The sequence below is a fragment of the Rhinolophus sinicus genome, chromosome 2, assembly GCF_057876585.1.
Source record: "Rhinolophus sinicus isolate RSI-liver-muscle chromosome 2, RSI-T2T, whole genome shotgun sequence".
Classification (NCBI taxonomy): Eukaryota; Metazoa; Chordata; class Mammalia; order Chiroptera; family Rhinolophidae; genus Rhinolophus; species Rhinolophus sinicus.
In genome coordinates this window covers 34,110,935-34,130,753 of record NC_142502.1, presented here as the reverse complement: position 1 = coordinate 34,130,753, position 19,819 = coordinate 34,110,935, and the positions used below count along the sequence as shown (strand labels likewise).

Below are 19,819 nucleotides of genomic sequence, written 5' to 3'. Positions count from 1 at the left end.
TTGTTTGGTATTTTTATTCACAGATTTGTGGCTGCTGTGTTTTTATGTCTTTGTTTTGGGGTTATTTTGGTCTGAGTGGCAGTTTTATCCAGTGTGCATCTATTTTGTATGTGTGTCAAACTGTGCTTTCAAAAAGTAGCAAATGGTGGTTAGAAATGGGAAGAATATCCCAAATGCCTAAATCTTACATTTGCAGCTGAGGAGATTTGTGATAAATATTTTACATCTTTTAACTGAAAATTGACTTAGTGTTTTCCTCTGTGGTTTTGAGTGTGGTCACTGAAATGCTCATAACTAGCACAGAAGCCATTGTTGTGGGTGAGGTCATGTGACCTCATGTGAGGAATAAAAGCTCTGGTCTGAGCGGCTCCCCATTTGCTTGTGATTCAAGTGGGTCCCACTGCACTGAAGTTCAGAAGCAGCCCCTGGAGGAACACACCTACCACCTCATCTGTAAGGAACTTAAGCTTCTCTATTTCTGTCTTTCATTTCAGAAAACCTGATGTCTTCTATACTTGTTCCCTTGCCCTACTTATAAAACAATTTAAAAAAATATTCTACAGTATTCACAGTTAACTGAAGTTTTCTTGTATTGAAATACTCTAAACAACATGGAGGTTGGAAAGTATAGCACAGCTATGTCCTGGTGGCATGAAGAGACACCCTTCTACCACAAATAACCTAAGATATGCATTAGTTTTCAACTTACCAGGATGTTGGATAAGGTCCTGCTGTAGGTGTCTCCTATTACCAATTGCAGTAAACGTTCTAGAGTCACCTGTCATATCCTGAAGAGCATCTTAATCTTTTTCACTTGTAGCCTTTTCAAGGGGCTAGAGACTTTGAATAAACTCAGGCAGAATGTTGATAGAATGACAGCTAATCTCTGGCTTAATGCAGTCTTTGAAGCGACTAGATGCAATAACAAAAATGGAGTCGTGGTACCAGGACAACTGATATACTGATGTGTGCTGACTCTTCCTTCTCTGTCACATGTTATTTGCAATTTCTTTCAATGCCCATTGCATCACTTGTAAGTCTTAGTTATTTTACCTGAAACACGACAATAAGAGAGATGTTCCACTGGCTGAACATCCCAGTTAATTTGTAAGCATATAGTACATATGTAAGGTGATGAGAGCTAATTAAATGATTCCATATGTATTTATTTAGCACATAGTTTTAACAGTGAATGAAGTACCTCATAATCTAAAGGAGGAGAAAGACAGTGAATTGTGCAGTTAAAATACAGTATAAGTGCTACAATATCTTGAAATCATGTAACTCTCTTCTTCCCAATGCTTACCAAATAATCTTTTGTTGTTCGTTTGGTTTCCCAAATTGATTTTATTCTGAGGATGTAAAGAGCACAGAATTTGCCCTAACGTATTTGTTCTACTTGGCAAATCAGTCTCCCAGGAGATTTGTTAGTAGGAACTGTCATCTAAGAGGCCAGTGACTGCAGTGTGAACTGGTAAAATAAAACTTCTGAACCTAAAGAACCACAGAAAATGACATGAATTTAAGCCTCATATATTATATCTTGGAATATTATACCTTTCAAATATGTAGCCAACCTGGGGATGCCAGCCTGAATGGCCAGCTGGTTTTACACAGTAATCAAAGCCGTGCCTGAATGCAATGATAGTTTCTATAGTTGGTCCAGTAAAATGATGTCATGAAGCAAGCCACTCCCATGGCCCTGGGCAGTGCCACTATAGCTATAGGGCGAGCATTTCCTATCCATCACCACAAATATCTACAGCTCTCAGTGCCTTCAGGAGGGCCCTAAAATCGTGGGTTGGGCATGAGACCAGGGAAGCCGTAGGTACTTGGGCATGTTCAGGGTCTCTGGGATTCTCATCCCTGGAGCTGAGTAGCAGTCCTGGTCAGACCTTACCACAGAAATGATCATTTAGGTTTATGTGCATCCCTAATGGGTTTGACCTCCTTAAAGGTTGCCCCCCCTTCAGGAACATTTAGTACATGTTTAACTATTGGGTCTCATATATTTTCTGCTATCTTTAGTAGTCTGTTGAATTTTGATGGCTTCAACAATACACAGCCTGAGAATTTTATGTCAAAGTTCTGTTTCCTCTGCAGTCAGAAGACAGTTGCCTTCTACAATTGGATGAATGAGAAGGGAAGGAAATATTTCCATATATTTGTTGATCTCTATCTATAATAGCATGTCACTTCCATATTTAACCAGGATTTGGTTTTGGCCAGTCACAAATTTTTCTTTAGATCTTAGAGTCAATTTTAATCAACATCTAACTATTGGGATTGTCACCTAATCAGCATATTTTTAAAAAGTAGGGAAATGGAATATAAGAATTTAATTTAATCTACAACCTCAGCAGTATCTTCCGATAAAATGCTTAGTAAAAAGCATAAAATCTTTCTTTATTCAACTGTTTAGTATACTCAGACTGGGAATTACATATATGATTCTTTTTTAAGATGCATTATTAAATGATACCAAAGTATTAGAAAACAATGCTATTAATATTGGTGACTCATGTGTTCTTCATGTTTTAAGAAGGACAATAAAGTTCTACAAGACAGTGTCTGAAATACTTTTTCATAAAGTTGTGTAGCTATAATTATAGTAATATATAATATGTGTAAAATTTATATATATATAACATAATATATAATATATAAAATTAATGCAATTTATAATGCAAGTCATAATGTAGCTTATACTATATGTAGTATTTGGTAGTATATAGTAATGCATATAATAATATGGATAGAAAGCAAAATTGTCAAAATTTTAGGTCAATTGAAGGCACACATGTTACTCATTAATCTAGTGATGTTGGCAACTTGCTAGGGGTCTTAGAAGAGAGACTGAAGAGGAAGAGGAGAGAGGCCCTCGTGAGTGATGGAGTGACACAAAAGCATAGGATTGCATAGAACATGACTGAGGGACACTGCATATGGTAGCCTGGCAGGTTTCGTGGATTTGGTGGGAAAATCATAGGCAGGCTCATTGGAATGGTCACTAGTAGTAGCCAGGCATGGAAGATTTTGAATGCTGGTTTAAGAATCTTCAAATTTATACTTGGAGCAATTCCATCCGCTGAATGTTTTCTTCAACTCGATTTTGACATGAGGAAAGTAATGTGCTCGAAATACTGATTTGAGTGTTGTGTAGACTGGATGGTGGGGAAAGAGAGTACAAGCAAGGAGATAAAATTTAGCTAAGTGTGTGGTGACAAAACCTGAATCACTGTTACAGCAACGGAAATTAAAAGGGATAGACAAATATGACAGGTAATGAAAAGATATGAAAGGGGCAGCAAGAAGACCTGATGGCTTGTTTTTCCATCCTAGGGGATGAACTCTGGAGACATTCGTTGAACAAGGTTTGGGAGAAACCTTCAAGTGTACCACCCTGGACACTTGAGAAGGTTTAGGAGATGTGATCTCATTTTTAGATATATGGATATACCTAACTATGTATTTCATACATATTATATTTTAAGTATATTTATCTCTGTTATATTTTTCAAAGCTAAGATGCCAAAGATTTTAAGATACTCATTGTTTTATATACCACTAAGAAAGAAAAAAGCTGCCAATTAAGACACCACTGATTGTAAGAGGCATCCTGATTTCAGAAATGTTAAGTGAAGAAAAACTGTGCAGTGTATAGGAAAAGATCTGGAGAGATGTACATGAAGGTTTTATAGTGGTGACCTCTGGGAGGTGAGAGTATGGTTTGCCTTTAATTATTGCTTGTCTGTGTATGCAAATTTCCTACAACGCTGCTCTCTCCTTGCTTTACTCTTTACAAAGGCTAAAGGTAGGTGACCTGGCAGAACTAATTTTCACATCTCTTAGTGTGTCATGCCTCAGGGTTCACGCCTTGGTTCAAGGATGTAGGAGTGCTCCATCCCATTGTATTGTTCTCAGCCCTTGAGGCCTCTGCCAAAACTCCAGGACAACAGGAAGAAACACATTTAAAGTCCTATCTATTACCATGTTTCCCTGAAAGTAAGACCTGGCCAGACCATCAGCTCTAATGGTCCGGCTAGCTCTTATTTTCAGGGAGACACGGTATGCACGTGTTTAATAATAGACTAGATACAAGTTATTGGTAAATGCATGAAAAGCAGCAGTTCAATAATGGAGGTCCATACGAAATGACATTTAGGATTTTGTGGTAGATTCAGTAAATGTGCAGAAAGGATTCTGATAAATAAACTTGTTTATATCCTTAATTTCTACCCTCCTAGAATTAACATGTATAATTTTTGTGCACTGAAAAATAATCATAAATTCAGCAGTAATGAGATTAGCTCAATAGTTTTTCCCTTGGAGAATAAATGGAGATCTTTTGAAATTTTATGTTTGCCTGAGGTTATTTTTACCAAACATCATGAAGAAAATATAATTAAGTAATATATATTACAGTCTAAAATATATTATTTAAAACATGATCAATTTTCATTTAAGCTACTTTATTGTATTCTTTGTTTTATGAAGTCCTGGGATAATTTTGTGTTATTTTTTAAAGTATATGCTTTTCTTTCTTTGCTTGGTTATACAGCTGGGTTCATTTGTTAATTCCTTAATATGGTTCACACACGCATACATGCAAGATTATTTTGCCATTTAAAAGAAATTCTGTAACTTTTATATATTTTCCAGCAATGCAAGATATGTTCACTCATCTGAAATCATAGTTTTTGATCATTTTAACTCGCAGCTTTTTGTACTGTTTTAGTTATGTGTGTGAAGCTATCACCTAATCTGTTGGAGTGCTTGACAAGGTGCCTTAAAAAAGTTTCTTGGTGCCAATGGGTGATTTCATTTCAAGATTGAAGGAGGCACTTTAATCCAAAACTCACCTCTTGATTTCTACTTACCAACATTTTGTTTACTATTCTTCAGATGGTTGTAAGACAGGGAAGGGTGTAAGGTTTAGAATCAGACGAGACTAAGTTAGAGCCCAATAACTTCTGGCTGAGCCAGACCCTGAACCCACATAGCATGGGTTTGGGTCCTCGTCAGAAAGGCTGGGACCAGCAACAGTGACTTCTCAGTTGGATGTGGTTTAGTTGGTTGTGTCATTCAGCCCCATGTGTGGGACTTCAGTGAGTCATCACTGGTAGGTATCGTGAAAGCAGGTATATGGTAACATTTGACAAGTACTCAAAGACAGACCTGCTTCCCAAAGATGTCACCTGGCCAATGGATAAGCACAATTCCTGTACTACAGTCAGACCTGTGGGTATTTCCTGCCTTTATCAAAACAAGTCTATATATTTTTCTTGCATGTAAATGAAAATAAAATGACTGTCTTTAGGGGCAAAATACTCTTCTAGCAGGATCACAAAATTTATTCACACTATATCTTGGTGTACATAGATGTGCTCCATTTTTATTATTTTTTAAACTTGTATCTGATCTGGGTATGAGCTCTTAGGCTTTGGGTGGTGAGAAAGAAAAATAGGTTTAGTTCACTCCAATGCAATAATTTTTAAAGCCCCTTCAAATAATGTTTAATTCCTCAGTAAAGTGAGCCCTAGCTCAGATTTCTTCTTAGTCAGCTTCCCCATTCCCTTGCCCTGGCAAAGGCCGCATCTGGTTTATGGAAGCAGGTAGGACCCATGCAGTGCCTTGTGTTCTCTGCTGGCTCTTCAGGCAGCTGGGCCCACGATGTCTTCTGATGAGATGTTTTCTGCTGATACGACTCATGATCTTGTCTTCCTCAGCTAGGTTTGGACCTAGTAGCCCTTCCAATCTGATTCAGCCTCACCTTGGCTCTCATTGGTGGGAGATGTTCTCCACCTCCTCCACCTAGACCTTTGGCCAGGGCCAGTAACCCCCGTGCCAAGGCACCAACCCCTTGCCAAGGGGGCATTGTTCTCCCCGAGTACTGTAGAGCGTTCTGCATCCCATGTATAGTTATCTGGCTACAGAAGTGTCAGTTGGGGAACTAAACACCAAGGACCGGTCTGCCCATCCACCCGCACCTGTCCAGTTTACAGGCATGCGGCTGCGCTCCAGATTAGCGTGGGGTAGCCTGAAAGGTATTTTTTTCTAGAGCTCAAAAAGGAGATTGGACCAGCCTTCCTGTACGAGGGAGGGACCAGGGACCAGGAAAGAAGCAGATAGATGGCAGAGAGTTTACTGAAGGAAAGAGCTAAGGGAAACCTACAGGGGACACTGAAGCTCCTTGGAACAGCAGCACCCAGAAGTCAATATAGTCCCTAGGCCAGAGGAGAGGGCGGGCACTTGGAACCTGACAAGAGCTGAGCTGTAGAAGAGGGCTTCCTTATAGTTGCTGTGGTCTGTGTCGTGGAAAGCTGAAACTTGGAGAGTGCAGCCTGTCAGGGAGGGAGGCAGTCGGGGGTCACCATTGCCACCCCTCTCTCCTGCTCTCCTGTGGCGCTGTGCTTCCCACTCCCTACCACCCCACTGTTGGCCAATGCAGAAAGGAAGCAAAGGGTAAAGGAATCTTACAGTAACCCTTAGGTCAGTCTCCCAGGGCACAGAGCAGGGTGGAAGGAGGTTGAGAGCCAGTCTGGAGGGGCAAACAGAATCTCTAGCAGGTTCCTCTACAAATCTTTTTGGGTTAAGGCCAAAGAGAAAGGTTAGACACTCACATCTCCCAGTTTCTCTCTCCTTTCTCCCTTTCCTCTTTCCACTGTCTCCCAGGGTTAGAACAGGAGGCACATCCATCTTTGGTAAATCCTAGCACACTGTGTACGTAAGTGAAACTTCCTTGACTGAATTTCCTGGGGTTGGCTTTTGATGTACAAAGAGGAAATAAAGGTTGGAGAACATTCCTTCCTAAGAAAATTGCCTGTGTTGCAGAGCTGTTTGCCTTTCTGGCAAATCCAATTTCAAATGCTAAAAATATGAATATTATTTTTTTCTTTGTGTTTTTTTCTTTGTGTTTCTTTTGCTCCTCTGCCCTCCTCAGATAGATGGATGCCTTAGACCAACTAGGGAAATACACTACATTCTTGGGGAGGCAAAAGAGAATATAGCAAATTAATATTTTTAAAAACTATTCCTCTCAATTTCAGCAATATGGTGCTGTAATTTATATATGCAAATTAAAATTTTTGAACATTTCACATATCTGCTTGAATGCCATTTAATCTGAACAATCCTGTAAGGTATCCATTTTACAGATGAGGTCAAGTGTACCCTGCTAATTAGCAGCAAACCCACAGATGGAATTCCTGATCTGACACCCGAGGTAGTGCTCTTTTTTTTCCTATGCCAGACAGAAAGGGCAGAGGCTGAGAGCATTTGGAACAGAGAACCAAATTCATGAAATTGCCTCATAATGTACTGACACTTGCTAAAACTTGGGCCCTTCTTGAGCAGTTTTGCACATTAATAAGTATTTTTATTAAAAATATGTTTTTAATCTCTTCTAATATCTGCTTCCATAGTAACTAGGTCATTTTATACTCATTTTACTGCCCTTCTTACATTATTATCATCGGCCACTTGGTATCTCTTACCATTTCCTTTTTTCTTTCTCCTGGTCCTGACTCAGTTTCACTGGTTAACCATTTTTTTAACCAACTTCTCTTTTCCCCTACTCTGATTCTGCAATTATCCTTTGACCTCATGCTGTGGTTGCCACGTCCCTAACCAGTGAGTGGAGCATATTCCAGTGAGAACAGCAAGCCTTGATTCCATTTTATTTGGCCCCTGTGCTGAACTGTGTGACATGGAGAAAACCGGCTGGAAGAGAGGGCAGCAGGGAAATAGAGGTGTAAGTAGAAAAAGAAGATGGGGAACTGTCATTTAATTTCAAAGATAAGAATGAAGACAGTCTAATTAGACCTGAACTAACTAGCAACCTGGCCTCCAGGCAGATTTCCTGAACGGTTCATTTCTGGAGTGAGACTTTGAAAGATGCATGATGACTCTGAGGAGTAGGACGTGTGACAGATCTGCGCTGAAGGCTAGTGCAGAATATCTCACTTTATAAAGTTTATGTCCCTCCCCCCTGAAAAGTAGAAGCTTCCTGCTAGAGGTGGGAAGTCTGTCTTTCCCTAAATTCACTAGAAGTTTCCCAAACCTTGTATTATCAAGGAAAACAGATTTTAAATTTTATTTTCTTCCTAGAATATAAGAAGATCCTAAAGATGTTTGATGTCTTGAAAAGTCTTAATTACTTAGAACTATTATCTGTTTCCTGGCCTGGCATATGTTCTCTCATACTGTCATGGGAGGAAACGTTTCAGAATTCGGGTTCTAGCTAAATGTGAGCAATAGTCCTAGTTCCTGGACCAGGCTGAATTGGGGAGAAAAATCACAGTGTCTTCTTACAGGGCCCTACTGTACTGTTTCCTAACCCCAGTGCAGGGGGCAGCTTACCTTCTGCGCCCATCTCTTAAACCTGTGCTTGGAATTGCTGCTGATTCCTGATTTAGACATTTATCCTGGAACAATGACTAAAAAATAATAATAATACATTGGCCACATATGACATAGTATTTACTAGCAGAAATAAATGACCGTGTTTTTTCTCCTTTAAATGACTTATTTACATTGTTATACTGCGTCTGGGGATATTCTTATAGGTTGCTGATGCTTACATGAAACTGGAACAGCTTTTCCTGAATTAGGCTGTGGGTTTCAAAATGTCCGTGCCCTTGGCCTCTAACGTATAGGACGTCATCAAAATTTTGCCTAATGACTTGGCTAGGAGACGTTCCCTGCAGCTCCCCAATAAGCAGGATAAATTATCGTTCATGCATGAGACAAAATACTGTACAACCATCAAAAATGTACATATATAGGTAAGCGGTTTTAGACATAAAGGATTTTCATGATATCCTATTAAATGAATAAATAAATCAAGTTCACAATAGGAAATGATATAAAAATATATAAGGAGATATGGTGTATGCATAGAAGAAATATCAGCAAGGATAGACCAAAAGGATATGTATTTCTGGGTGGTGTGATTAATAGTGATTTTGATTAATAATGGGTAATTTTCTTTTACTCTCCTTTATAATAAACAGTATTACTTAATGAAACATCATGTTATTTAGCAGTGACACTGGCCTCTGGAGTACATAGAGGAAACAAGGACCTGATTAACTTGGGCAAGCAAGCTGCCACGTTCACTGACTTGTGTTAGGGTATGTTGATTCAGACAAAGAGATGTGGGGACAGTGAACTCAAGAGTGAGGCCAGCTTCAGAAGAACTTTGCAGATTCGGCCTTATGTTTACTCTCTTTAACTAGAATGTTCTGGTTTTGTAGGATAAGTACTTACCTTTCTCTTTTGACTTTTGACAAAAGCTATTTTTAATTGGTTTATCAAATAATAATGCTAAATGTACAAAAGAATACTTACAAAGTAAGTTTAAAGTACAGAAAATACTAAGGCACAGAAATTCAGTCTCCCAGAAATGGAGTGTCGCTGTTAACCCTTCCGAGCGCTGCCATAGGGTCCTCCATTCCCATCTCCTTCTTTCCCTCCTCAAAGAAAACCGTGGTCCTAAATGTTTTATCATTTTATTCCTAAACAATGTTTTAGTTAGTTTTTCATGTTTGGGGCTTCATATAAGTGGAATCATCATACTTTTTGTTCTTCTGCAAATTGTGCTTTTCACTCAGCGTCTTGTTCCCAAATTTCATTCACCTGTGGCTGTAGTTCCCTCATTTCACTATTGTCCAGTCTGGCATTCTTACATGTTCTTTTCTTTGTGGACTTTTGCATGACTTACGTTTTTTTGCTACCATGGAAGTTCTTATTAATGAGCTCTGGTGCTGGTGTCTAAGTGTCCCAGGCATATATATGGTGTGGAATTGCCGAATTGTAGGGTATCTAAATGTTCAATTTTACTAGATAGTGTTAATTATTTCCAAGTTTTATATATATATATATATATTTATATTCTTGCCAGCAGTATATGAGGGTTTCTGTACTCCACAGCCACCAACTTTCAGTAATGTCAGACTTTTAACTTTTTGCTAATCCAGTGGGTGTGAAATGATTTAATTTGTATTTTCCTGAACATCAGTGAGGTTGAGCGTGTTTTCTTGGGCTTATTAACCATTATTTCTCCCTATAAAGAATCAGTTCCGGTCTTTTGGCCCATTTTTCCATTGGGTTATTAACATTTTAAAAACTGGTTTGTAGGTATTCTGTATGTATATTCTGGGAACAAATCTTTTGATAGTTATACATGTGGGAGTTATCTTCTTCCAATCAGTGACTTCTCTTTGCATTTTCCTCGTAGTGTGTTTGATGAAGGGGCCTTCTTAATCTTCTCCATCCGTTCTTTCATTGTTGTTCTTTTTTGTGTCTTAAGAAATCCATTCCCACTTAGAGATTCATAAATGTAAATTCCTATATTATCTTATAAAATGTTTATAGTTTGATTTATCTGAATGGTGAAGATGTCCAATCTTATTTTTTTCTATATGGGTAACCATTTGTTCCCAGATAACTCATTACTTCCTCTCCCCACAGATGTATAAATGCCAGCTCTGTCATAACTCATGTCATAACAGAGGCGTCCATATATGTGTGCTCCTGTATCCTGGGCCCTCCAGAGAACATATGCATTTGAGTTGGCCAGATGCCAAGGCATTCAGTCCACTAGGGAACTTCTCTATATTTTTAATAATAAGGCATTTCTCTCACGTAACGTGACAGAAATTGAACTATGCCGGGTTAGTCTGTGGCGCCACGATGTCATCAAGAACCCAGGCGCTTCCTACTTTCCCTTTGTCCGAATCAATTTGTCCATGATGTTTCCTCACAGCTGCAGCTGCTCCAGATTCCATACCTGCCTATTCCCACATCCAAAGTGGACAAAGGTCTTAACACATTTTTTGCGGGAAACGAGTAAACTTGTCATATCGCCTCTAGTTGGAACCGGCAAAAATTTTGCAAAGTAAATAAATAGAGACCTCTTTTTAAACTAAAACACTGAAAGTTTCATAGAAAAATATCAAATAGATCGAAAGATATGAATATTTTACGGAAAGTCTACTTTTGGCGAGAGAATGTCAAAAAAGCCCCGCGTTATGACGCGATTTGGCAGGAAAATGCCCGCTTACAAATTAATACTCTAAATTCTGTAGCAAGGTTGCTTTGGACCACCCAGGTGGTAATCGTTCAAGGACGCAGGCCCGCTCAGGGTTATGAATTCTCAGGGGAGATTCTTTTGGTCTGTGCATTCAGTGCTGAGTGTCAAGGCAGTCAGTCTGCCTTGCAGATCCCTGTGTAGAGAGGAAATATTTATTTCCAGTTCACCTTATTCTCAGGGTGTAGCCCTGTGGAGATGGATTTATGCAGGGGTCTCACCTTAAAGTCCTCTCCTTGGGTGGCCCTGGGCTTTTATCCTCTCTCCCCTACGCCCCTTGAGACAGAGGAAACCAAAGCTGGGATCCATCTGGGTGGCAAATGTGGAACTACTGAAAACTTATTTTGTTTACATCTCTGGCTTCCCATTTTTCACTTCGTTTTTTTTTTTTTTTTTTTTTTTTCTTCTTAGTAGTCTTTACTTTCTTGACAGCTCATGACACATTTAGAACAATTGTTTCTTTTCCCTGACATTTTTAGTTGCTTTTCAGTAGGTGGGTCAGTGTATATAGTCCTCCAAACTGTGAAACTAAAAGTTAGCTAAACCCATGTTTAAAAATTATTTTTAATTTTTTATTTAAGTATAGTTGGTATACAATGGTATATTATTTATGTTACTTTCAGGTGTACAATATAGTGATTTGAGATTTCTATACCTTACAGTGTGATCACCCTAGAAACTTATCACAATATTACGGACTATATTCCCTTTGACCTTTTTCACCCATCCCTCTCCCCTCTGGCAACCATCCCTTTGGTCTCTGCTTCTATGAGTCTGTTTTGATTTTGTTTGTGTGTTCATTTTTAAAATTGCATTGTGTTTTCTCGATCTTGCCTAAGGTTTGTTGGAGACTGAACCACTGCAAGGCAGAGATGAGGATGCCGTAACCAGTGCCGACTTCTCTAGCATGCTCTCTGAGGAGGAGAAAGAAGAGTTAAAAGCAGAATTAGTTCAGGTATGTTTAGTAGTTGTGTTATTGTTGCTATGTCTACCTCTGGATTGTGAGAGGTACTATTACTTTGATGTAAGTCCCATATTACAATTGCTATCTTTCAATCAATGAAATTTAATAAATGATAGATTGCAGATGATTTATTTTTCTGAGATATTTTGTCAGGCTAATTGTCCATTACTTGCTGATTACAATATTAAAATAAATGGCTGTGCTGCTGAAGCAACAATGATAATTAGTTGTAAATATACATCTTTTGTTCTCTTTAGTATCACAATACTGTGGGAACAATAAATCACTTACAAACCTGGTAGAATTTCTTGAAAACCTTGGTACAAGTCCTAGCTGCTTTTTAAGAGCAGTTCTTATTTTGGGTTATCAACTTAGCTCAACAAATAGTTTGAAATGATTTTGTTTTGCAATGAAAAAGTCAATCATAGAAGCAACCGAATTGGTTGACTTGTGTACTCTTTTGCAGAAGAATAAAGCTCTGGAGACAGAGAGGAAAGTGATGACGAATGTAGGCTTCATCAGCTCTTGTGTAGTTGTTGGGGCACCTGGACCTAGAGGTGGGGAGGATGCCTGGCTCATCGCAAACACAGCTCCTTGTTCAAGCCTTTGTTTGCAGTGTCACTAACCCTTAACCACTTTGCTAAGGAATGGTTACACTGCAGGAGGGAGGGGAGCTTCTCAAATAGAATGAGCGGTGGGGAGAGAGGGGAAGAGGCCAGCATTCCCTCCCCACTCTGAATCCCTGGCTCAGTGGGGAGGAAGCTCCTGAAAGCGAGTCTTTGCCCTCATGCTCTTGCCTCTTCCACAGGCAGGGGACAGAGCTTTGAGCGCCACCTACCCCTCACCCTACTTTGTCCACTCCAAACTCTTCAAGCTCTCGTGTTCTGATAGTGTGTGTTTATGACAGCTCATAAAAATATTGGAGATTTTCAGGTGCTTCCACAAGACACACCCTAAAATAAGTTCATTATAAAATAAAAGAGCAGCTTGTTCCTCTGGTACAGCAGAAATTATTTCAGTAAGCACAGTACCTCAAATAAGGTAGCCTGCTTCTTTAGGGGGTATGTCTGTGACCGCTGATCCACAGCCACCCTTCAGGTTGACCACACGTGCCCGAATGCACGGACCAAAGGCAGCCTAAATGGAGAGTGTACCAGCTCCATATCTTAAGGCCTGAAATTCTGATTCACAAGTTGTTCATGTCAATTGTGGTGTCCCGATGCTATATTGTGTAGACCGGTGTAAGCTAACTGATTCTAAGCTAAAATTTAACTCTTTCACGTTTTAGTCCAAGTTTAGGTACAGACATAACCTCTGTAACAGACCACTTTTTATACTATGGCTTGATGTTTCTGGGTCCTGGAATTACTGAGTTATACATAATACATACATACATGCATGCATGCATACATACTCGTACATACATACATGCATTGATGTATTTTTGTGCATTCTATATTTTCTAAATGCATTCTATATTTTCTAAATACAATAAGCATGTATTTTATAATCAAGAAAAAAGTAAGCTCTGGTTCTAAATGAAGGCCCCATAAACGTAAAACACCAGCAGTGTTTTCAGAAATTCCTCTTATTTGGGCACATTAATGAGCTTACAGCATGTCTCACTCCTAAGAGTTTTTAAGCCTGGCTTCTGAAAATAGCACCGGACTCCTGTTACTGTGTTCAGGTTGCTAGGATTCATGTTTTCATCCCTCAGAATGCATTCGTCTCCATGCTTCCTGTCTCTTATTTCTGAGTTCTTCAGAGATGAAGAAGGACTGCATCTTGCCAAGGTAGCTTTGTGACTTCACGGGCACAGCTGTATGTTGCAAAGCAAGTGTGTCTTCATAGCTTTCCCTCTTCACATTTCCATTTCTTCTCCCTCCGCCTCAGGCCACCTCTGCTTCCTGCTCATTCTTTTCTTAAATCCGCTTTCCTTGCCCTTCTCCAAGTACAGGCATGTGCTACACACACACACACACACACACACACGCACACACACATACACATCAAGTTCTTTCAGATCACACTTGCATTCAGATTACCTCAGGTGCTAGGGTTTAATTATAACAACGACGCCATCTCAGCAGTGTCACAATTGACCCTATGAAGAACCGAGACATCGTTTAGACAGCTCAGCTTCTCTGTCTCAACTCTCCATGGACATTCTTCCTTGGCCCCTGGTCTAAGTGACCCCTCCCTGTGTATGAGGAAAGATCCTACTGGGTCTGTTAGCCACTTGGGTAACAGGATACCTCACAGACCAGCCTATTAGGTTGTCTTTGAGTCAGGCAATCGACTGTGGCCATAGTCTTAAGCAAGACCTTTGTGTCCAAGGACTTCTTATTTCTGACTACTTTGCTTAAAACAGGTCTGGGCTAGGGGGTCCATTCTCCTCTTCAATACACTCCTCTCCCTAGTTTCCTCAGATTCTCCTACTGTCTTCAGGCTCTGCTGGATCCCCCCTCACTGCTGTATCCTGAACTGGTATTTGTTATAGTCCCATGAGGATGCCCTAGACTTCGGGGGAACTCCCAACTCCATTCACCCATGCCACCCACGTACTGTTGCCTGCTCACCAGTGCTGCCAATAGAAGTCCTTGTAGCAGGAGACATAAAATTACCCAGCGTTGTCCAAAAGGCTACTTCTTAGACCATGTCTGCATTTTTAAAAAATAATTTGTTGTTAACATAATTTAGTCTTTGTTATTATTGTGGCTTTGTAATATGTGTCTTTGTAAAGGTTCCTTCCACGTGAGGCCATTATCACCTCTGATCTGGTGCAATGGTTTGTGTATAGCACGTGTGCAATAAGATTTATAATTAACTTGAATTATTTTATAACTTCAGTGAATATTTATATTGGTAAATACCAGAAGTAGATGATGCTTTTTCATAAACGTATCAGCATATAAAGAAATAGTTTTGTTTCAGAGATGTGTGCTCATTTGTCTTGTTACCAGCTGCTCTTGACATCTTTTCTGAGGTCTTTACACATCTGTTCGGTGGAGTTTTGTTTTTTTCTCTCTCCCTTTTTAATAAACTTGCTCAATATTTCTATGCTACTAATACCCGACTCCCACTTCCATTTCATTAAGCTGCATTTTATGCTTAGTATTCCATACGGTGACTTGTCTTTTGAAAAGGATGAAGTATTGGCATTAATACTATAAATTTGTGTCATATAGCAATTAAATACTGCCAATGTCCCCTGGACAAAATGACTCAAGGAAAGTGGCATTAATAGGATTAGGAAAAATACCAGACAGTATTATCAGGTAGGCAGAACCTATTTTCAGGATCCCTTTATTTCTCTCTTGGCTCCTCTCTCTTCCTTTGTTGTGTGGTTCCTAAAGAAGAACGCACCGTGCCCTCCCCCCTCCCTCCTGACCCTCACTCCCATCTCTTAGACTTACAAAGAAGTGCTTTGGGCTGTTGACCTTTCTCTCTGAGTTCCTTCCTTCAAAACATTCATTCTTATTCTTTCTGGACTGAGCTAGTGGTTATGAACTAAAGTGTTCCTAACCAATAATGTCTTATTATAACACCCCTCTCCTCTGTATTAGTCAGGGTTCTCCGGATAAATAGAACCAATAGGGTGGAGATATAGATTTATCATAAGGAATTGGCTTATGTGATTATGGAGGCCAACAGGTTCCAAGATCTACAATCAGCAAGCTTGAGACCCAAGGGAGCCATGATTTAGCTCTAGTCTAAAAGGCTGACAGGCTTGAGGCCCAGGAAGAGACAATGTCAGTTTGAATTCAAGGAGGCGGGGGGAGGAAAAAACAGCAACACGATGTCCCAGCAAAAACACAGTCAGACAGGAAGAGTTCCCTCTTACTTGAGGGAGAGTCAGCCTTTTTGTTCTATTTAGGCCTTCAACTGATTGGATGAGGCCTACCAACTTTGGGAGGGCCATCTGCTCTACTCAGTCTACTAATTCATATGTTAATTTCATGCAGAAACACCCTCACAGACACACCTAGAATAATGTTTGGCCAAATGTCTGGGCATGCCCAGGCAAGTTAATATGTAAAATTAAGCACCCAACCCTCCAGGAAGTATCTGCATTTTAATCTTAGTTTTTCTGGACTCTTAGCCAAAGGGCAGGGATAGCCAGGGGAAGAGGCAGGCCTTGAAGCACTGTGTGCAAGACACCAAATATTCTTACTCCTAAACATCATACTGAGGATTAATAGTTTATGAAAGTATTTTTCTTTTTTTGGATTTAACTTAGATATTTTACATAATCTAGCATATAAAATAGAAAAGTCAATTTTCAGTCTTCTAACCATCAATTTCATATTGAAGCTAGTCATTAATTCATATTGGTTAATGTATATTTTTTTTCACTTTTCATTGAGGTAAATTGATAGAACATAAACTTCACTATTTTAAATTGAACAGTTCAATGGCACTTAGTACATTTACTGTGTTGTGTAACCACCACCTCTGTCTAGTTCCAGCATGTTTTCATCACCCCAAAAGGAAGCCCTATACCTTTTAAGTAGTTACTTCCCATGTCCCCTTCTTTCTTTCAACCACGAATCTGCATTTTGTCTCTATGGATTTATCTATTCTGGATATTTATATAAATTGAATCATTTTGTGACCTCGTGAGTCTGGCTTTTTTCACTTAGCCTAATGTTTTTTGAGGTTCATCCAGAATGTAGTATATCTCAGTACTTAATTTATTTTTATAGCTGAATACACACACATTGCAATTTATTTATCCATTCATCCTTTGATGAATATTTGAGCTATTTTTACCTTTTGGCTATTATGAATAATGCTGTGAACATGCATAATACATATATTTGTTTGAGTACCTGTTCTCAATTCTTTGGGGAATATACCTAGAAGTGCAATTGTTAGGTCACATGGTAAGTCAATGTTTAACTTTTTGAGAAACTACCAAAATGTTTCCCACAGTGGCTGAACCATTTTACATTCTCACCAACAATGTACAAGGGTTCCGATTTCTCAACATTTTCACCAATACTTATTATGTTCCTGTTAATTAATATTTAAATAATCAAATTTAAATATCTACTCCTGGGCATAAATATTTATCCTATAAGGAGATCTTCTAGGGAGTCAAGACACCAAAGAACCAGACATTAGTTTCTGATGAAGGCATGATTAATTTAAAATTAAAGGGGAAAGGACATATTAAACACTTTAATTAATGATTTACCTGTACTCCACCTCATTCCAAAAGGAAGTGGATATGTCTTACAAGGTACTTACAATATAGAGTTTCCATATTACTTTCATCAGAATACCTGGGGTGCTTGTTAAATAATGTACGTTATCTGGCCCCACCAAATTTAAGACATCAGAATTTCAGGGCATTAAAAGGACCATAAATCTGGAATCTGCATTTTAAATATAGTCTCTGAATGACTTTTATGTAAACTGAACTTGAGAACCACTAGTGTAACCAGACCAAAAACATCTCATTAGTTAAATGAGGGATTGAATCTCACCACGATCATCATTTAAAGCATTTGTGATAAAAGGTTTTCCTGTTGTGGCAGGACTCTTTGTTCTGCAGAAAGAGATGTGGTTGGCCATTTTCAATCTTGCAAGTTAATATAATTTAAAATTATATGTTTTTTCAACTTCTGACATTTGCTTAATAGATTTGGCATATATTTAGATCACCAATAATTATACTGAAAGCTTTATGAAGGGTGTCTTGTATTTTATTGAAATGGCAAGAATTGCATTACAAAACCTGCGAATAACCAAGTTCAGGTCTCCATCATTAGAAGTCTCTTCCATACAAATATCTTTTTATATGTGCTTCAATTTTTAAATTATTAGGTATGGGACTTTATATTTCTTTCTTTAGGGTGATGTTTGGTAAATGGGTCACTTCAGTGTTTCTCACTTTTTGGGGATCAAGCATTTCATTAGAAAGGTAGGAATCTTTATTGAATGTCAAATAAATAAAGTGTAAAATGTTTTTTTAAAAATAAAACTATGAATCTTTTACTCATTCCCCACTAATGAATATCCTACTCCCCATCCCTTGCAATTTTGAATGTCTGAGGTTCCATACATATAAGGTTGAAAATATCATGATGTTTAGGCCTCTTACTCCTCTACATCTATAAATTCTTCCTGGAAGTTAAATTTTTCCCATTATTTTTATTACACAGTGGAAACTACAGTAATATCTGATGTAACAAAATAAAAACAAAGCAAAAACCAGATGCCCAGTGGTATCAGTCCCTCAAAACAAATTATTTACTCAAAAGAAAGCAGAAAAGTTCTTTGCAATACAGAATAAAAGTCTGACATGTAGCCCAAGCATTTTCTTTGGTGAGAGCTAGAGATACAACCTTGAGATATCAGGCAGCAGAGTAAATGCAAGAAGACACACTGACAAAGATGAAAAAGGGGAATATAGCATGCTAGCAAAAGAAGAAACGGGTTTAATTTTTAAAATAACAGTGTGTTCTCATTTAATGAGAGACTAAAAGCATTATCCCCGTGAGTGGTCTCCAAGCATAATTCTTTTGCAGTAATGAGTATACGTTTGTGTCCGAAAACTCTTGCTCATCAAGAAAAGACAGGGTCCTATTGATCATAACATGTTTATGGAAAATATAATTCATTTTAGAAAGATTTTATATGCATTTTCGTGAGCATGAAAGAACGTTCCATGAACATAAAAAATGGATGTTAAATTACCAAGACATTTTGCTGATATTAAAACCCCAAGATACTGTTCTTTTCTACTGTAGTAGTAAAGATGCTTCTGATTCAGTATTTTTGCCTGTTTTGCTTGTTATTATTTGTGTATGAATGTTTATAACACTATGTCGCCACGCAGCAACCTACCCATCTGTCTCCATGTACCTGCCCTTAAAGAAAGGAGAGTCTGTGAGATGGATCCTTTCAGGGACTTTGCTTCACCTTTGTGCTTGCAACTTATGTCTCCCTGTTTGGCCCCAGAAAGATGGCTGGTCAGTCAATGACGAGTAAGATTCCCCACGGGGAGGGACAACTCAAGCCACACACAGTCGAGTGGGGACCAACAGGAGGACCCACAGGGTTGATAGAGGTGGGCACAGCCCTCCACCTTCCCCTGGCTAAGGAGAGCCTCAGCCTCTGTGGCTGCATTCCTTCCCACAACCTGCAAGGGAAGTGACTCAATGATGTGCTCTTTATCTATTCATATGCATAAAGGGTTTGTCCCTTGGGGAAGTATATACATTCTGAGACTTAGGCTTCAGCTGCCTGCAGGCAAGGGTGATTGGCTTGAATCAGTTTCCTATTATGATGTATAGGATTCACAGATCTTGAGATTGACAAGGTTTATCTCCTTTACTTCCCCCACCTGACTAATAAAACCTATGCGTAGGCCCAATTTGGGGCCCAGTCCTTGAGGCTGGAGTCTCCTTGGCCCCCACTTCACTCTTCATGGCTACTGTCTTTTCTTAACCCTGTGCCGCCCTCCTCGCTCCCCACAACCCTCGTCGTGCGGGACGCGACAACACTATTCCTACTGTTCACTACTGGGGCAAAATCCTCCTTGCGCTAATAAAAAGACACATTTTTGCAAAGTTAGATATCTTTCTTGAGCTGCTCTTCTAGTAGCTATGTCTCTGGTAACTCAAGGAACACATTTGCAAAGAACACTAACTGAAAGAGTTAGTGATGTATTTTGTGGTCAGAAGTAGGGTGATACTTTGAATGTAAATGAGACACAGCTGCTCCATTTTTCTTTTTTAAATATGAAATCTAGT

General features: G+C 39.0%; 1 protein-coding gene across 4 annotated transcripts in view; it reads left to right on the top strand.

Moving 5' to 3' along the window:
- Positions 1-19,819, top strand: part of TPD52L1 (TPD52 like 1) — an 80,637-nt gene that overhangs the window by 34,104 nt on the left and 26,714 nt on the right. For all 4 annotated transcript variants that reach the window (XM_019729490.3, XM_074333533.2, XM_074333532.2 and 1 more), the window contains exon 2: positions 11,932-12,047. In XM_019729490.3, the coding sequence (XP_019585049.1) occupies positions 11,932-12,047 (116 nt within the window). The remainder of the gene's footprint in view (positions 1-11,931; positions 12,048-19,819) is intronic.